Below are 16,521 nucleotides of genomic sequence, written 5' to 3'. Positions count from 1 at the left end.
GAATGGTGACACGTGGCAGATTTGGGCCTGTGCGGCCCCAGAGGGAAGACGCTGGCAACCCCCAGCAGCAGGGCGCCATGTCACAGCCTGGACGCTGCCCGCCGACAGCGAGGGGAGCGAGGGGAGCCCAGGCCGCCACAGGCCCAGCTCCTGCCCAGCCACACTTCGCCTCACACACGCCAGGCCCGGCACCCCGAGGAAAGGACCCTCCATTAGGCCTTCACACAGCAAAAGGAGGCTCTGGTGGGAGCACGGGCCTCCCCCTCCCTGGGGGTTCGCCTCGCTCAGGCGACTATAGCCTCCGAGCGGCCCTTCCCCTGGCCCAACGGCCCCACAGCCGCCATCTCTCCCGCTTCGCCTTCGCGCCCTTTTGACCCCTCCGCGCCGCCGTAGACGCAGAAGCGGGGCCTAAGGCGGAAGCTCCGCCCCCGTCGCGGGCCGCCGGCCGCGGCGCCATGGCGGGGGGCGTGCGGCTGCGCGCGGGTGAGCGGCGTGCGCGGAGGGGCGGGCCGGCGGGCTGCGTCACGGCGCGGCGGGAGGGCGGGTGGGAGCGCGAGCGTGGCCGTTGAGGGGCGACCGTCGGTGTGAGGGAGAGGGGCGGGGTGGGCGGCCCGGCGGCGGGCGCGGCGCTCCCCCGTGAGGCGCCCGGCCGCGCCCTCAGCTCTGCCCTCCTCCAGGTGCCTCCAAGTGGGACGTCCGGGAGAAGGTGTGGGACCACCTGGAGGCCAGCGGCCTGGCCGAGTTCCCGCGGCCCGTGCACCGCCGCATCCCTAACTTCAAGGTACGGCGGCCTGCCTGCGGGGCTGGGCCGCGGCCTCTGCGTCAGAGCCTCGGGCCTCGCCGGGCTCTGGAGCCCGGAGCCCGGGCCGGCAGGGCCTCCCAGCTCCCCTGCCTGCGCCCCCCAGGCTGGCAGAGCTCTAACAGACACCACCATGCAAACAGCATGCCTGTGTAATTCATACCGAGTAAAGAAATGCAGGTGCCTGTACCTGACAAGATGTGTCAGGTGTGTGTGGTGTTTTAATTGGTGGATACACACTCACCTTGTGAATGCAGTAAACATATTTATGGATGGGAAGGCTGAGGCATTCAGAACTGGATTTCACTCAGGGCCTTAAGTAGGTCCGTGGGATTGGAAAGCTGAGGTCACACATCTTGTGGGACTTGACGTAGGAACATACTGTGTGCTGCCAAAATGTGGATGGTGGCCGAGTTATTGCTGACAAAGTGGTGCTGGCAGAACCTCCCTCCTGCTCTGGCTTCATTGTGTCCCTAGTTTGATGGTTGGGAGAAAGAAAGAAGAGGATTTTCAAGCATTCAGTTGGTCAGGCCACTGCTTTGTCATCTGCCTGTTTTAATCTAAGCTCAAGGTGTGTAGCCATGTATCTGCCATGCACTGAAGAAACAATGACTAAAATAGCGTTGTGGGGGTGTGCATTGGCTGTTTTAGCCCATGAGTAGTGTTAGGAGATGGGCTCTGCTTTTGCTCAAGGGACTGCCAGAAGTGTTGCACCTTACTTTGGTGCTGAGGTAAAACGGGTGCTGAAGCAGGTGGAGGAAGCCTGGGACTAAAGCAAGGGGATATCAGCTTAAATTACAAGAGGAGTGCGTGCGCTGCTAAGCTTGAGCACCTTACTCAGTTAAGAAGCACATCTTGTGAGTTCAGTATAGTCTCTAAAGCGAGTGCCTTGTCCAGAAAGTCTTCATCCAGAGAGTCTCCAACTATGGCTTGTGTTTGAAGGAATCTGTATGTATTGACTAAAAAGGGAAATTGGTCTTCTGCTTTCAGTTAGCTGTGAAAGAGGGTGAAGTTAGGCAAAGTGACTGTACTTGGATCCCCTCTTTTTCTGAGGTCTGTGAGATACTAGTCAAGCGCTCAGCATCTGTTGGCATGTGAGAGTTTCCCATAGAAGACATCACAAAATTAACACTATGTCACTCATATTCAAAATCTGGGGAAATCAGCCTCTCTATAGTGTGAAAGATTGTAAATTGCCCATCTCTGCTGTGAGCTCCTTGGTGATGCACTGATATCTTGTGAAAACAGGGTGCCTCGCATGCTGCAACAAGGCTTCTGGGTTTACAGGAGTTCAAAGCTGCCAATACTGTAAAAGTAAATCCTGATGCTCCCCAGAAGAATGCTCGCTTTCTAACGCTGGAAGTAAGTGAACGAGTTCTCTCCTGATTCCTTTCTTCATGCAGGGGTCTTACCAGGCTTGCTGCTCTATTAAAGAGCTGGATGTGTTCAACAAAGCACGTGAGATTAAAGTGGATCCTGACAAACCTCTAGAAGGTGTTCGGCTAGCTGCGCTGCAGGTAACAGCACCTTTTCACCCCTAAGGAGGAGGGTGGTACAGCAGTGTAGCGCTGGGCAGCATCTCATGGTCAGTGCCAGCCTTTTCTCCAGAGGGAGCTTTACCAGTCCCAAGCCTCATGAGGTTGCTTATGTAAGGATGTCTTTGCCTTTTTGGCAAATACCAAAAGTGCAGGTGGGGCTCGGGGATATTAATATGTTTCTGCAGAGCAATAGCTGTTTCACCATTACTGTATTCTTATTCCCCAAAACACGTAAGGCAGCCTTGCCTCTGATTGCCTTGTGTTTATTGCAAGATGAATGTGTGACAGACTTACCTCGGACCTTGGCACGTGCTCTTGCTAATGTGGGTAGCTCATTCGTTGATGTGCCCTTTAAATCAATAGGTGTCTCTTGCCATTTGTTTCTTAAAACCTTCTCTGGAATTTTGCTGTACTGGAGGGGTTTCACCTACAAGTGCTACACAATCAACAATGCGAACTAGTCTATAGCAAATAAGATGATTGACCACATGGAGACCTCTGGGATGGTAAGAATATTTCTTTAGTGTAAAACGTGCCCACCTCCTTTTAATGTGATAATTTCTTTTGTTACATAGGCAAGGAAGACTTTGTTGGTTCCCACACCACGTCTGAGAACTGGCCTGTTCAATAAGATCGTTCCCCCTTCAGGTGCAACTAAGGAGATCCTGCGAGTATGTGCTACGTCCCAGGTAGGAATGAAGAATGGGGGAGGTCTGAATTAACTTGTAGAAGAGTGTTGTGTTATGATAGTCTAACTGGAAGTTGGAAAACCAAAATGCTACCTGAAATACTGTTCTGCTAGTGTGTTACTCCTGGTTTTGTGTACGCAACCACCATTAATTATTTTTTTGTTGGTACTTAAATCATGAGGAAATTTAGAGTTTTCACTATATTTTCTTAACAGAATGGTATCAGTATTTTCTGAATGCTTTTGGAACATTATGAGAAAATTTCATAGGTGAGTTAGATCTTTAGGTTTCTAATAAATAGTACTCCTATATTATTCTGCAATTTTGAGCTAGTGAACCCTATGAGGACTATTTTAGTGTTTACAGTTTTTGCATAATCGCGTCGGTAGAATATTAGATGTTAGTAAATAGGAAAGATCAGTTCTTTTAGAGTCCTAAGTCTAAAATAACATTAATTCAGTCATTTGCATCAACCGAGGTTCAGAAATGTGTTGACAGTTTTATTTTGAAGTGTGGTATGTTGCTGCCCTCTGGTGTTAAAATATCATACTGTACAGCTAAAGTCATTTGGCAGAGAAGCCTGTGTTAGTTTATATGTGTCTTTATTTGATATGAAAATGTAACTTGTAAAAAATAAATAGGCCAGCTGTATAAGTTTATTTCCTTCTTTATCTCCTGCTAAGGGCAATAAAGTTCCACGGTAATCCTGTATATAACTGAGGGTTGTAAATGGATGGTAATTAGTAGCGACTTTCTTTGTTGGAAGTTCTATTAAAGTCATTAACTAATTAAGCTTTTCAGGGTTGAAGAGCACTTTTGAAAGAGACCTTTCTCTTGACCTGCTTCAGCCTTCATATCTCATCTGTGATCTTACCACCATGGGTCTGGTTTTTCCCCCAACCAGGCTTACTATGAGTAGATGCTATTAGCAGTTTATATTTACAAAGCACTGTGCAAACAATTCTTACCACGCTGCTGTGAAGTGGATAACGAGCATTATTACTGATAGTCAGCCACAGATTGCTGATCTCTCAGGTTTTGTGCTCTGCATGGAAAACGTTTGGCTTTCTATTGTGAGGATTAACTTAGCGCAAAGTTGCATTGTTGTGAGGAGGATTTACATTACACTGTGTACCTGGTTGTGCTGCAGTAAAGCATTTTGTGTGACTTCAGGCAAGCAGCTTAACAACTTTATGCTGTAGTGGTCTGTGTCTAAATTAATTTAGTAATTTGTACATGAGAATGAATTTAAGAATTTGTTGTGCTCTGGTACTCCTCATGGGTGTGAATTTACATATTATGACTTAAGGTAGTAGTAGGGTAGGAAGTGTAATTTGCTCTCATTTTGAAAAATAGATGTCCAATAAAGGGTTTCAAAATACGAGTTTGTCATCCTAAATAAGTAACCTTGCTTTAAAAAGTGCCCACCTCCCTTAGCTCTCCTTGAATGTGCCAAAATTCTTCTTGCTGTAGTAGGGAATCTATTCTAGGATTCCCTAGAGGACAGCTTTCCAGACATGTACAGCTTGGCTATACATGGAAGAAACACTTTGAAATGTGGGGAGTTACTTGTATTTATCAAAATATTCTGGATCTCTGCCTCACTGGTTGGAAGACTGCACTCTGCAAATCTAAAACTACGTTTTTCTTGCAGGGTATAAAAGAATACAGTGTGCCTGTAGGTCTTGATGGGAAAGCACGGGTGGACTTGGTTGTTGTAGGATCAGTGGCCGTCTCTGAAAAAGGTAAGATAAAGCCATGTAAGCTTTTCAGGAGGAGGGTCCTAAGTCACCATGCACAATGTCAGCAGGCTATGCTGTCCTGTTCCTTTTGGCAGACCCGAACATATCTTTGGAACTGAATTATGGTCTTGCATTTTTGCCTGTTCTGTGTGACAAGCCGCTGATCCCAATCCAACCAGGAAGAATCAGTGCCCGCTTTACAACAGTGCTGCCAGGACTTCAGTGGGCAGAGAGCAGTCCGGTTTAGAGCATGTGGGCCAGTGTTTTGGCCTTCAGTAGAATTGAAGCAAGCAATTTTTGATGTTATATATTATTTTTTTAAAGAATCAAGGAGGGCTCCCTGTTGAGAGGATCTGCTCTGCGCACACAGTGTGTGTGAAAGGACATGTGTTAACGGCTGCTGGTTCAGTACCTATTTGGGGATCAGATTTTGCATTTTTTGGTATTTTGAAGACCTGCTGGTGATGAAAAATGTTCCACTGGCTTTATCCATTGCCTAAAAATAATGTGCTTTTTGTATGTGACCCAGACTCCTCTTTACCCACATGAAGTTAACCTATGTTTGACATGAGTAAAGGGTTCTAATTACAATGGTGATTTTTACAAAAATAGGTTTCTATGTTAATTGAACTGGACTAAATTTGGGTTATTCTGAATGGGAGGCTCCTGGGATCCCTTAGTTCACTGAAACTAATGTTTTATTTTAATTTCAGTGCTGATTTACAAGGGAAGTTGCATTCTGTGAGAAATACTGATCTGAATTTTCCCTGAGTTACAAGTCTGTGCTTGGTTTATCTGTTACAGACTGCTTAGCTTAATTGCGTGCTTTTGACAGCTACCAGCCTTTCCACTCTGCTGTTTCTGCATTTACTATCACTGTTCACTTTTATGTATTTTAGGCTGGAGAATTGGAAAAGGGGAAGGTTATGCAGACATGGAATATGCAATGATGGTGTCAATGGGTGCAGTGCAGGAGGATACACCTGTAATTACTATTGTGCATGACTGTCAGGTAAGTTAAAATATCCACTCTTGAGTGACGAGTCATAACTGTGTGATACTGAGTGGTATGTCCAAAGAAGAGACAGGGAATTATGTTGGTGTGTCATTTACTTTGTTTCCACTGGCATTGACAGATTGCCTGTGTTTCAAGACATCAGGAATGGTGCACAATGTTAGTGAACTTGTTTTTAACTATTTAGCAAATCTCTTGTTCTTTGTAGGTGGTTGACATAGCAGAAGACCTTCTTGATGATCATGATTTAACTGTGGATTATATACTTACTCCAACAAGAACTATCAAGACTAATTGCAAACGACCAAAACCTCAGGGAATAATATGGCATAAGGCAAGTTAACTCTGGTAACAGTGGCTTGTTGCTACCGACGTTCTGTTGTAAAACCCCCATTTTTTACATATAAACACATTTGTTGTATTAGAAATACTTGTAAAAGAAGCAGATGTGTTTGTCAGATGAAACAAAACTACAGCATCTGTGTTCAGTGTTTCGAAGTGAAGTTTTGAAGTGAGAAGTATATTCCTGAACCTGGTGTTGCTGTATCAAATGGGTTATAGGGCAAGAGTCACTGGAAACATTGTAGATTTTTAAGATAAATGTTGTTTCTTGTAGTTGTTAGCGTTATAATAGCCTGTGGAAGCTGAGGGGCTTCTGCACCTTAGGTGTTGTATTCCTCAGGGCTCTTTGGAATTGGCTCTGTCTGTTTTCTGGAGACCATGCCGTAGGCAGAACTTTATGGCTGTGTGGGATGGGTAGAGTATGTGGTGCTGTGATTGTGAAAGGAAGGCATGACCTAGTGGCTGGTACGTTGCTGTTTATGTAGTGGATGTATGGGGTTAACTTTCAAAGAACAGAGAAATCTGTGGCTGGAGCTTGTTTTCAGGTGGAGGAATAATGACTTTATACAGCCTTAAATCATGAATCATTATTTACTGATAATTATTCTTTTATGGGTTTGGCCTCTCTGCCCCCCCCCCCCCCCCCCCCCCCCCCCCCCCCCCCCCTCCCGCCCAAGATTGTCAGAAACTTCAGCAGCTTCACAAATGGTTTCAGAAAAGCATTTAGTGAATTGTTTTACTGGAAGTTCATGCTGGGAAAACTTTTTCTTTGTCATTAGATTTTCATTCCTAAAGTCATGCAGTTAGGGAGCAGACACAATCCTGCATGATTGAGTAACAGTAGGAGCACACATGAGGAATAGTATACCCGTGTCTTGCAGAAACCGCTGAGGAATTGTTACTGAATACTTCTAGGGAAATCAAGAGTTGTTTGCTAAGCACTTGCCGATTAGCAAAAAGAGTTAAATTTGTTAAGGTGATGTATCTACAACAAATAATTCTAGCCAGTGCTATTTTTATTCCTATGGTGGGAGAGTATTTTACCCTGCATGTGGTTGCGGAGTTGAGGTTATAAATAAATAAATAAAAGCTCTGTCTGTACTAGTGCATTTTTTCCATTGAATTATTTTTGAATCATAATTTTTTAAGGATATTATTGAATGTAATTGTTTTGAAGGCCTACCCCTCGTGGTCCATCCATCTTGCCAACATACTTTTGATCGCAATTTGTCTGTCTTAGTGTCAGACTTCAGCCTCAGTAAGTGGCCTTGCTAACACTTTTTTTCTTTTTTTCTGCCTGATTCCCTTTAGCAGCAACATTTTTCAAAAGTCTGGGGAAACAGTCTCTTGCAAGGGCCATTGAGTTTTTGTGAAACTTTGCCATTCGTGATAAGTCAGTTAGTCTCAAGCGATGTATCAAATGTGATGTGACCTTGGCCTGTCTTTGCTTTTCATAGGAAAACATCAAGATCAGTATTATAATACATGCCTGATAACCTAATGAAATTTCTGCCACAACTCCTTTGCGCTTGTTTCTAAAGCTTGAGGAGAGAGGTTTAGCAGAGTTGCCTAAAGCTTGCGCCACACTGACTTTAGCCAGTTTGCATGAGATAGAAAACCCTTTAGAAAAAGTTTCACTACATGAGTGGTGTTGTCTGAAAAAATACAGCTCTCGCTGAATTTTCTACACTGTTCGCTAAGAATGAAGCACATTACCTGGTTGACCCTTTATTTGAATAGCTGAATGTTGATTTAATGCCTAAAGCTGCTTTTGGCTGTTGATCAGAGCATGCATTGATTAGCTAAGAATATTGGAGAACACTAGCCAGAGCAGGGATAATCATTACATTTCTGTCCATTTGGGACAAGTGTTGCATCTATATCAAGAAGACAGAAATTAGCATTATTCTTTCACAGGGAGCTGAACCACATGTATATTTGTTTTGTACTTCTGGTGGTAACTGTATGTTCAACTCTTGCACAGAGGGTCTTGGAGGTGGGAGGTCTAGTTAATCAACAGGGTGTTAAAAATGCAGGATTTGATACAGGCTATTTAAGTGTTTGTCCTTTGACTTTTCCTGGCTGCTTCTGCATCCTTTTCTCTGCAGCCTTTTCTCCTTCAAATCCTGGCTTTACTGATGCATTCATGTTCCTCAGAGCAAAACTAAATGAACCAAGAGGTAGTGAGTAAATAAATAACCCACTTCTAAAATGCAGTGTTTTGTCAACAGAAAAGTAGCTTAACTTTATTGTTAAAATGTGCAATGTATAAAATACATTGCAGAAAAAAAAACCCTTCATTCTTCAGGAACATGGCTGATCAAACCAAGACAATGATTTAAGAGCTTAAATTAAAGGTGTTTGCAAACATGGGATTACAGCTAAGCACTGTTGTAAAGGATGTGTTTTCTTGAAGCTGTTAGGATAAATAGCCGTTAATACATGCAGTCTGTTTTCATCTCCAAAAAGGTAAGAAGGTACTTATGCAACCAGCAAAGTGCACGTCTCCAGGCTAAGTTTCTGTGCTCAAAAAGGTACTGCATTCTCCTGGAGTCTTTCTGTTTATGTGCTATGTAGGAAGGAAGTAGTACATCAGATATGGGGACAGGGTACACAGGTGTTCCTCTATGAGTAAATGATTCACTTCTTGGGATAATTGGCATGGCTTGTCCTCAGTTGCCTTCTTTCAGTTCTTGGTGCATAATTTCCAGTTGAGCTATTCCTTGCTGTCAAGGTATTAAGGTTTTCCAAACAGGAATATGTGAATCACTAGCTGTGATTTTTGTCATGGAAATGCTGATTTAAATACTTCCAAGGAAATAAAAGTTACAAGATTATAAATATGGAAGAAGCATTATCGATATTAGTGCTAGGCATTCTAGAAACACTTCTAAATACAAAGGCAGTACTGGAGTGTGTATATGGATAACTTTTCTGCATCTCAGTTCAGGGTTTTGAGAAATCAGTGTGTGCTGTTGGAGGACAGCAAGAGCTGCTAAGAGCTGAGCACTCTGGAAAACTTTATTTGGATGCCAGTGGAGAATTATTTGGCTTCATCTGTCTTGAAAATCTAACCCATTGTTTCTGGGAACTGTAAATTCATGAAACAACTTACTTTCTCATTTAGTATTTTGCATGGGTAGCTGTGATCTTTATCTGTGACGTTGTCTATTATATTTGTTGCAATTATGAAGTTATTTGTTCTGTGCTTATTTTAAATTGAAACTGTACAGACCAATTAAAATATTTGGGGTCATGAAGAGGGAAATGAGAGTAGTTGGTGGAAAAATCACTATATTCTAGCAAGCATTTCCTTCTGGTTTTTTAATCATTCTTTTGCTGAGAATCTTGTAGAAGTAGGAAAATCTTTTTCTCGAAATGAAATGAACTGGGGGGAATCCCTGGGTCCAATGTTGAAATTTTAGTACACAGTGGCAGAGGTGGAAACTATCTGACAACAAACAGCTTTTGATTCAGGTCTGTGATAGAATATTTGGAAAGCAAAATTATGTTGTATTAAAGCTCAAAAAAATTCACATATTCAAGCTGGTAAAACCTTTACCAGGGACACAGCATTGCCATCAGAAAAAAATTGTTGTTCCTTAAGCCAAGGTTTGGTTTGGTTTGGTTTTGTTTTTCAGAGGGATGACATGAGCAGGGCATGCTTCCATGCATGGCTAAACATCTCAACACCTTTGCAAATATGACCCTTGCTGCAGAGTCCACAGAGTCAGTTTTTGCTGATGTATTCCAAATGTGGATTGCATAAGTTTCTCCTGAGGGACACTAGCAGACTTAATGGGCTGCCAGCTCCCAGAAATATGCCCTCAGATTGTGTGCACATATTTGGACATTTTGTGCGAATGAATGATAAAAAGTTCAACTGTGCTGGCCTGTCCTAGCTGTCTTGACTTTATCTGTGTTTTAAACCCCTGTGAGCTCAGTGCTCCTTGAAACAAGCAACTGATTAAGGAGGCAACATGAAGAGTGGGCTCAGTCCTGGAGGCCTTTATGAACAGTCTTGGGTCAGAGACCCCTCAAGGTGGGCAAAGATGAATCTCTCAAACACGTTCTGCCTACCAGCCTCAGGACTTGGAAGAGCTGGTGGATGTGCTGTACTAAAGACTGGTGGTCTTTGCAGCCTTCCACAGCAGGGCCAGCAGCATTTTCTGTCTCCGTCTCGAGCCATGGGCTTTTCTACCAGTTGGTGTGTGCAGATGGGTAGCTGTGTGAAGCAGAATTAAATAGTGGACTTAGCATGCTCTCCAATATATCGCTTCCCTCATCTGCCTCATCGTATAGCTCCAATATATGTCCTTCCCTCATCTGCCGTAGATCAGAACTGCACCGCCTCTGCTGCCAGGGAAATCAAAGTGGTGTTTGGCTTGGCCTGTACTGTATCAGGGGTCAGCATTACTCATTCTGTCAGAGGACAAACACATCTTTCATTTTCCCCATCAAAATATTGAAAGTGGCTGTGTTCACTGTTCTGGAATAACAGAGGTTGAAGAGAGCTCTGATGTTGCAGCAGAGACGTTGCAGTAAGTCCATCTGCCACCTCATTGTTTTGGGACCAAACCAGGTGTCATAAGAGTGGATGCTCAGGGTTAAGTGCTCAAGATTTGTATTGGCACTCAGCATCCAAGGCGCTGTTTTCTTCAGGTTTCTGGCAGAAAGGGGCCACATTTCCCTTCTCAGCTCCTTTCTCATAGCCCGGTAATTGTGTGCCAGAAGAATTCATCTACCCTGCTGTCCTCTTTCCCCAAGGCTCTCCCAGCTATGGCAGGGAGTAGGCAGGATTGTTAAATGATTAATTGCCTTTGGTGGAGTTATTTTTAACCTGAATCACTTCAGTTACTGAGTTCATAGCGCAGACCCACAAGCACTTTTGTTGGCCAACTCCAGAGGGCTGAAGTATGGAACTGGCCTGGGAATTGGTGGTCAAGGGATAATAGGAAACTTCTTCAGCTGGCTTCACTGCCAAAGCCAATCATTTAGCTAAATCCCAACACTCAATAAGAAGTTTACAAACATCAATAAATGGTTTGGCCTTGACCTTGTAGGGATAGAGGGAGCAAGGGAAGAAGCTTCCCACCACTGGGTTTACCCAGGTCCACATAACGGGATCAAGTCCTTTGCATCCTGGCTTAGCCTAAAGCACTAGGCAAGGCTAGGGAGGAGTGACCAGCCGGCACAGGACCAAGAAACGTGCAGCTTGTTTGAAAGAGAGGAGGAATATCTTTGGCCTCTCTCCACATGGAAATAAATCATTGCAGTCCTCCACAGCTCACAAGACAAAAGAAACTTTTTGCATGATCGTAATTAGCAACACATTGTAGTACCACAGAGTTCTTTTGTTTGTTATTTTGCAACAGAGCAGAGCAAGTTTTTTCCTCTCCTCTGCCACCCACTGCCCCCTTTGCCCTTTTGGCTTTCACCCCCTGCACCCCAGAAAAGGTAGTGGCTTGGTTTGTTGAATCAAAATTCTGAAATCCCAAACCGAGTTTCTGCCTTTCATTTACATAAAAGTGGGGAAAAATAGGGGAAGATTTAGAAGGTTTGGCCCAGCTGAAAGTTTCTCCTAGACCCAAGGGAAAACAACCCTTAAGGTAAATCCTCTGTCTCTCTTTTGTGGCAGAAGGATGTAAGTTGATAGTGTCAGAACTTGTCTAATGTATGTTTTTTATGGATTGTTTTCTGTTACAAAAAAATCCAAGTGCCAAAACATCTGCCTTTGTTGCTTTGGTATTGTAAAGGCTACGTACTCTTATACCTGTGTAGGGCTGAACTTAAAGTAATGATGGGTTCACTTTGTGGTGATGTTTGATCAGAGCTTCAGCTTTTATAGAAAACAACAGTTCCTAGCCCTTACAAAGGGGCTGTTGTAACTACATCTTCTTGAGTTTGCTGGGAGCCTGAAACAGATGCCGAAAACTACTGGGCACTCTAGTGAGAGGAGAGGCCATGTTTGAGCCTGGCCAGCTGGAGTCTCTTAGAGAGTATGCTGGCCCCTGGATCATCTAAATCCTCTCCTTGGTTTGTCCTTGAAAGACTGAGAGTTCCAGAGTTCATCCTCTCAGTGCCAACCTCTTTGATTCCCTTGATGTACAAAGTGGTGAGGGTTTGCCCTTGGTGGCATTGATCTTTCTAACTAAACACCCAGTCCATGCCTTGGGAACCGAGTTTAATTTCAGGGTCAAAGGAGCTGTACATACACTTGGTAAGAGGTTGAGGTTGTGCTTTGGGCCCAGGAGTGATTACTTGCATGAGGATAGAAAAATGTTTTTCCTGTTTTGTTTAATTAGCATAGAGCTTACGTTTCACATAGAAATTTGACAGAGGACAACAAATGTTCCTAATTGCTGGCCAGTAAAAACAAAGTAAGATGGCTTCAGCCATTGGTTTGATGTTGTATCACCCAGGGAAGGGGAGTTTGCTGTCAAACACAGCAGTCTGAATTCTTGGCTGAGAAAAACAAATCAGGCCAGGAATCCACAGAGCAATAACTCTTCAAAATCTGAAAATGGCATGTACCTTTCAGAGTGCAGAGGCTCCCAGAGCCCCAGAGGAAGTCCTTGCCTCTCTGTACTGGCAGCCAGATCAGGCCAAATTTGTTCAGAAATTGTTCTCAGTCATGAAGTTTAAAGGGTCTGATCCCAAACACCCTGACTCTGGGTTTGCAGTGTGGCAGAATGGAGGTAGCCTCTGCCCATACTGGTTAGTCCTATTCTGCTGTTTGATACTATATTAACAAGACAGAGCTAGGACCCACTTTATGTAAATTGGATTTTTATTTAGTTTCAGCCCAAAATAAAACTTGCTTGTTTGCTTCTCAGAAGAGAAGCCCTGGGAACGTTTGAGATAATTCTGTTGACTGGCTTTCCCGTTACCTAAACCCAGCATTGCCCCCACCCCATCTTTGATTTATTCAGGTCACTTCAGAGCTGGGCTACTCTTCCTGTACGTTTTAGCCTTGAAGTGGTGCAGGCAGATCTAAACTCAATCTGACTGTAATTGTAGAATTCAGGGGCTCTGAGATGAGAGAGATCTGAGCTGGGAGATCTGCAGGCATATTCTAGCCGGGATATGGTGGTGCTAGTCCCATACAGCCTGCTGAGTAGTGACCCTGCTCAAGTGGCTTGCTCACACTGTGTGGGCTACTAGCTTGGGTCTCTGCTAGCTCAGGCATCGCTTCCCTAGGCTCTGTTTTGCTCCCTAAATTTAAGAATTGAATCTTGTGTTGATGGATGTTCTGCTTGTCCAGCAGCCAAGTACGAATTATTCCTCCTTCCAACTGCAGTCTGCAAGCCAAGAGCTAGACCACATTAGCTAGGGAACCACTGCGTTTCCTGCCAGTCACTGAGTGCAGCCTAGGGCAGCTCATGCCTGAGATGGATAGGGTTCAGCTGTTGAGAGGAAGAGCCCTTCCAGAAAAGCTGCTTGTGAGCTGGGGATGGGTGGAAGGGATAGAGGGTTCAGTTTTGAAGTATAGTGTCCAGGCGCTTTTCCGTTCTGTGATCCAACCCAGCAGACTGATGTGGGATCTGATGAGTAGCTGCAGGTGGTGTGTGAGGTCAGATGACAAGAGGGAGGCCGTGCTGATGTGCCACAACCAGAGAACGTGCCTCCAGCTGGGCCCACATTCATAGGAGCCCTGCTACAAGGCACGCTCCCCAGCTGCAAACTCAACACCATCGTCCCTCCCCATTATATGATCCAGCCTACGGGATATCCTGTTTTGAGAGAAAAGAGCGCAAGGAGGTCTGCAGAATGAAAGTAACTGATGGTCTGATGAATTGTAAGCATTTAAGATACTGCCAGAGCAGGAGCACAGGACCTTGGTCAAAGCAATCATTAAGGGATAACAATGAGAACACGAATCTGAAAGCACTCTGATAAATAAATGTCAAAATCGGATGGTTCTGAGTTTGGTTTTGATTTTCCTGCTGGATCTACATTGTGCTGCTTGCTTAAAGAGTAACTAATGTTTATTTTTGTCCTGCAATGTGTATTTAGGGAGCAGCTTCAGAATCAGGCCAGCAATTAGTAACATTTTGAATGCTCTGGCACTCTGAATGTAGCAATGTAATAAGGTCCTCTCTTTTTATGGCACAAGTGGGTCCTGATGGTGGTTGTCTTTTTCTGGAAGGCGAGAAATCTCATAGTTGTATCTGTCTTCCTCCTTTTTAGGTCAGCTATGAGATGCTGGGAAAAATCCCCATCCTAAAGAGTCTTCGATACAGAGAGAAGCAGGCTGGCAAGGATGTCACCCTCCAAGACGAACATTCAGACTTGGCAAATGCCAACACACCAGCAGCGTTAAATGAGGAGGTAGTGGCTGAAAATACACGACCGCAGGCTGCTACGGGCTCAGCTCAAATAGGACAACATTGTGCTGAAAGTGATTCTCTAAGTCACAGATTAGAGGGATCTGGCATGATTGCTACTGTGTATGTGGGGAACATACCTCCCAGCCTAAGAGTGAGCGAGCTGAAATGTGCTTTAAGGGAATTCCATGCAACTCCTTTACGACTGAATTGGCAAGCAGCACAGCATAGGGCTTTTCTCGATTACAAGGATAAAGCAACCGCAGAGAGTGCTGTATCCTCTTTGAAAGGCTTGAGCCTCGGGGGTAATACTTTGCGAGTCGAGCTGGCCAAGAATCAGAGAAACAAAGGGCAAGTAGAAATCAATAGTCAGAAATGAATATGAATAGAGGAAAAAACTGGGCGTGTTTTCATTGTTTTGTGAGAATCCAACCTAAGTTTTCAAGGATATTGGTATATCCTCTGATTTCTGCAGGCTGAACAGCAAAGTGCAAGGCCAACTTTTCACACAAACAAGGCATACATCTCACAGCTGACTTGCCTGCCTCATCCTGCAGTTGTACATGCAAAGTGTACTTGTCTAGACAGGTGTCAGAGGGGCCGTTTCTCTAAACAGTTATCCACAAAGTACCCACATTCTGTGTATTTGTGTTTTGGTTGGCCATAGGTTGATTTGCCATTTGGTGTGTACGTTTGTGAGGCCTGGATCAAAAACCTGCCCCTTGGTAGCTGCATGCAGCCACATGTAGCAAGGTGGCTATGTTCTGTCATTTGAAGGCTGTACCTGCGAATTTGTACTTGTGAGCTTAAAAGCCAGCTGTGGAAAACCTGTCTTAAGGGTTACAATTCTGTTTACTGAAAAATGGCTTTTGCCTGTTGGGAATTTTCAGCATATTGTTCATAAAAATGGCTTGGGGGAGAGATTGTCCATTTTTTGTGCTCTTGAAGAATGGCTGTGGAAACGCTGGCTCAGCCACTGAGTTCTAGTAACAGCTGTTAACATCAGGTGGAAGAGATGGTAGCCCCTTTCTCAGCTTTGTTGGGTTAATTCAGCCCTTTGTAAACCTTATATTTCTTATTTCAGTCTGGCAGAGCAAAGTAAAGACCAGTTTTCTGCTCTGCTTTTCCCCAAAACACTTCAGCTGCCTTTTCATGGATGCAGAAAATTATAAAATAGATGCTTTTCCTGGTTGTCTCATAACTTGCTGTGATTCCATTGCTTCTGTGAAATGACATTAATATTAATCATTGTAGTGGAAATGAAAAGCAGACAGACCACAGTCAAAACTTGTGGGTGACTAGTCTGGTATGGAGTTGTTTGAAAAGTTGCTGGAGATAGTAGCAATGCCTGTTCCTGCTGTGCCTTTGTCACCACCAGTGTGGTCTTCCTGCACCCGCAACATCAGACAGCGAGGAGGCTTAGGCAGCAGCGCTGGCAGCTTTTCATTGTGAAACTGCTATCAAGTACTAGCTTGAACAGTAAGAGTTGTACGCACGTGAACGTTCACTTAGGGTGTAAGGGCAAATGAGGATTTATTTGGTATGGCTTTTATTACTTTTCTTTTTTTTCTATGGTTTCCTGTTCCTGAAAAACAAGTTGAATTTTGGCCGAACGATCCTTTCTAAACAGAAGCACTTTTGCCATTGATGCTGGGCACATAGTCAAAGTAAGCATCTAAATGGATATTTTTTTTAAGTATGAGTTGGAAACTTTTTTTAGCCAGAGGGTACTGTTAAGTATATTTTAAGCACATTATTATGCCTCAAGGGTCAGGCATTTCATAAAGTATTAAATAAAAAGTTCTCGTCATTATCAAGCACTCTGTACGGAGGGGCTGAAGGAAAGCATTGCTTCAGCTTCTTGTAAGGTCAACAAAGGAAAGGTTTCTGGAAAAAAAGCAGTACTATGCTCTAAAATGCTCTCTTTTTCTCTGACTCAAAATTATTTTCAGTATCACTTAGTCTGAATTAAAATACAAGCACTGTGAAGTCCTCTGCGTCTTTTTTCAGCAGTTGTGCATTTCAAGGATGAGTCAGGTGTTATGTTACTACTTAAACATACAGGTTAC

The 16,521-nt window shown here is 44.0% G+C and overlaps 1 protein-coding gene across 2 annotated transcripts; it reads left to right on the top strand.

Annotated features, from left to right (window-relative positions):
• The first annotated feature begins 419 nt into the window (after nucleotides 1–419).
• Nucleotides 420–16,441, top strand: MTHFSD (methenyltetrahydrofolate synthetase domain containing). 2 transcript variants are annotated; one of them, XM_037409298.1, is made up of 8 exons: nucleotides 420–483; nucleotides 678–781; nucleotides 2,203–2,316; nucleotides 2,913–3,026; nucleotides 4,681–4,771; nucleotides 5,668–5,780; nucleotides 5,992–6,117; nucleotides 14,316–16,441. In XM_037409298.1, the coding sequence occupies exons 1-8, from the start codon at nucleotides 456–458 to the stop codon at nucleotides 14,829–14,831; spliced, it is 1,206 nt and encodes a 401-aa protein (XP_037265195.1). In that variant the 5' UTR covers nucleotides 420–455; the 3' UTR covers nucleotides 14,832–16,441. The 2 variants fall into 2 exon arrangements, with proteins under 2 accessions (XP_037265195.1, XP_037265196.1); XM_037409299.1 differs by lacking the exon at nucleotides 2,203–2,316 and adding an exon at nucleotides 2,048–2,161.
• Nucleotides 16,442–16,521: the final 80 nt, after the last annotated feature.

This window comes from Falco rusticolus, chromosome 15, assembly GCF_015220075.1.
Source record: "Falco rusticolus isolate bFalRus1 chromosome 15, bFalRus1.pri, whole genome shotgun sequence".
Taxonomy (NCBI): Eukaryota; Metazoa; Chordata; class Aves; order Falconiformes; family Falconidae; genus Falco; species Falco rusticolus.
The sequence above is the reverse complement of the archived record's forward strand: the minus strand, read 5'-3'. Positions and strand labels throughout refer to the sequence as shown.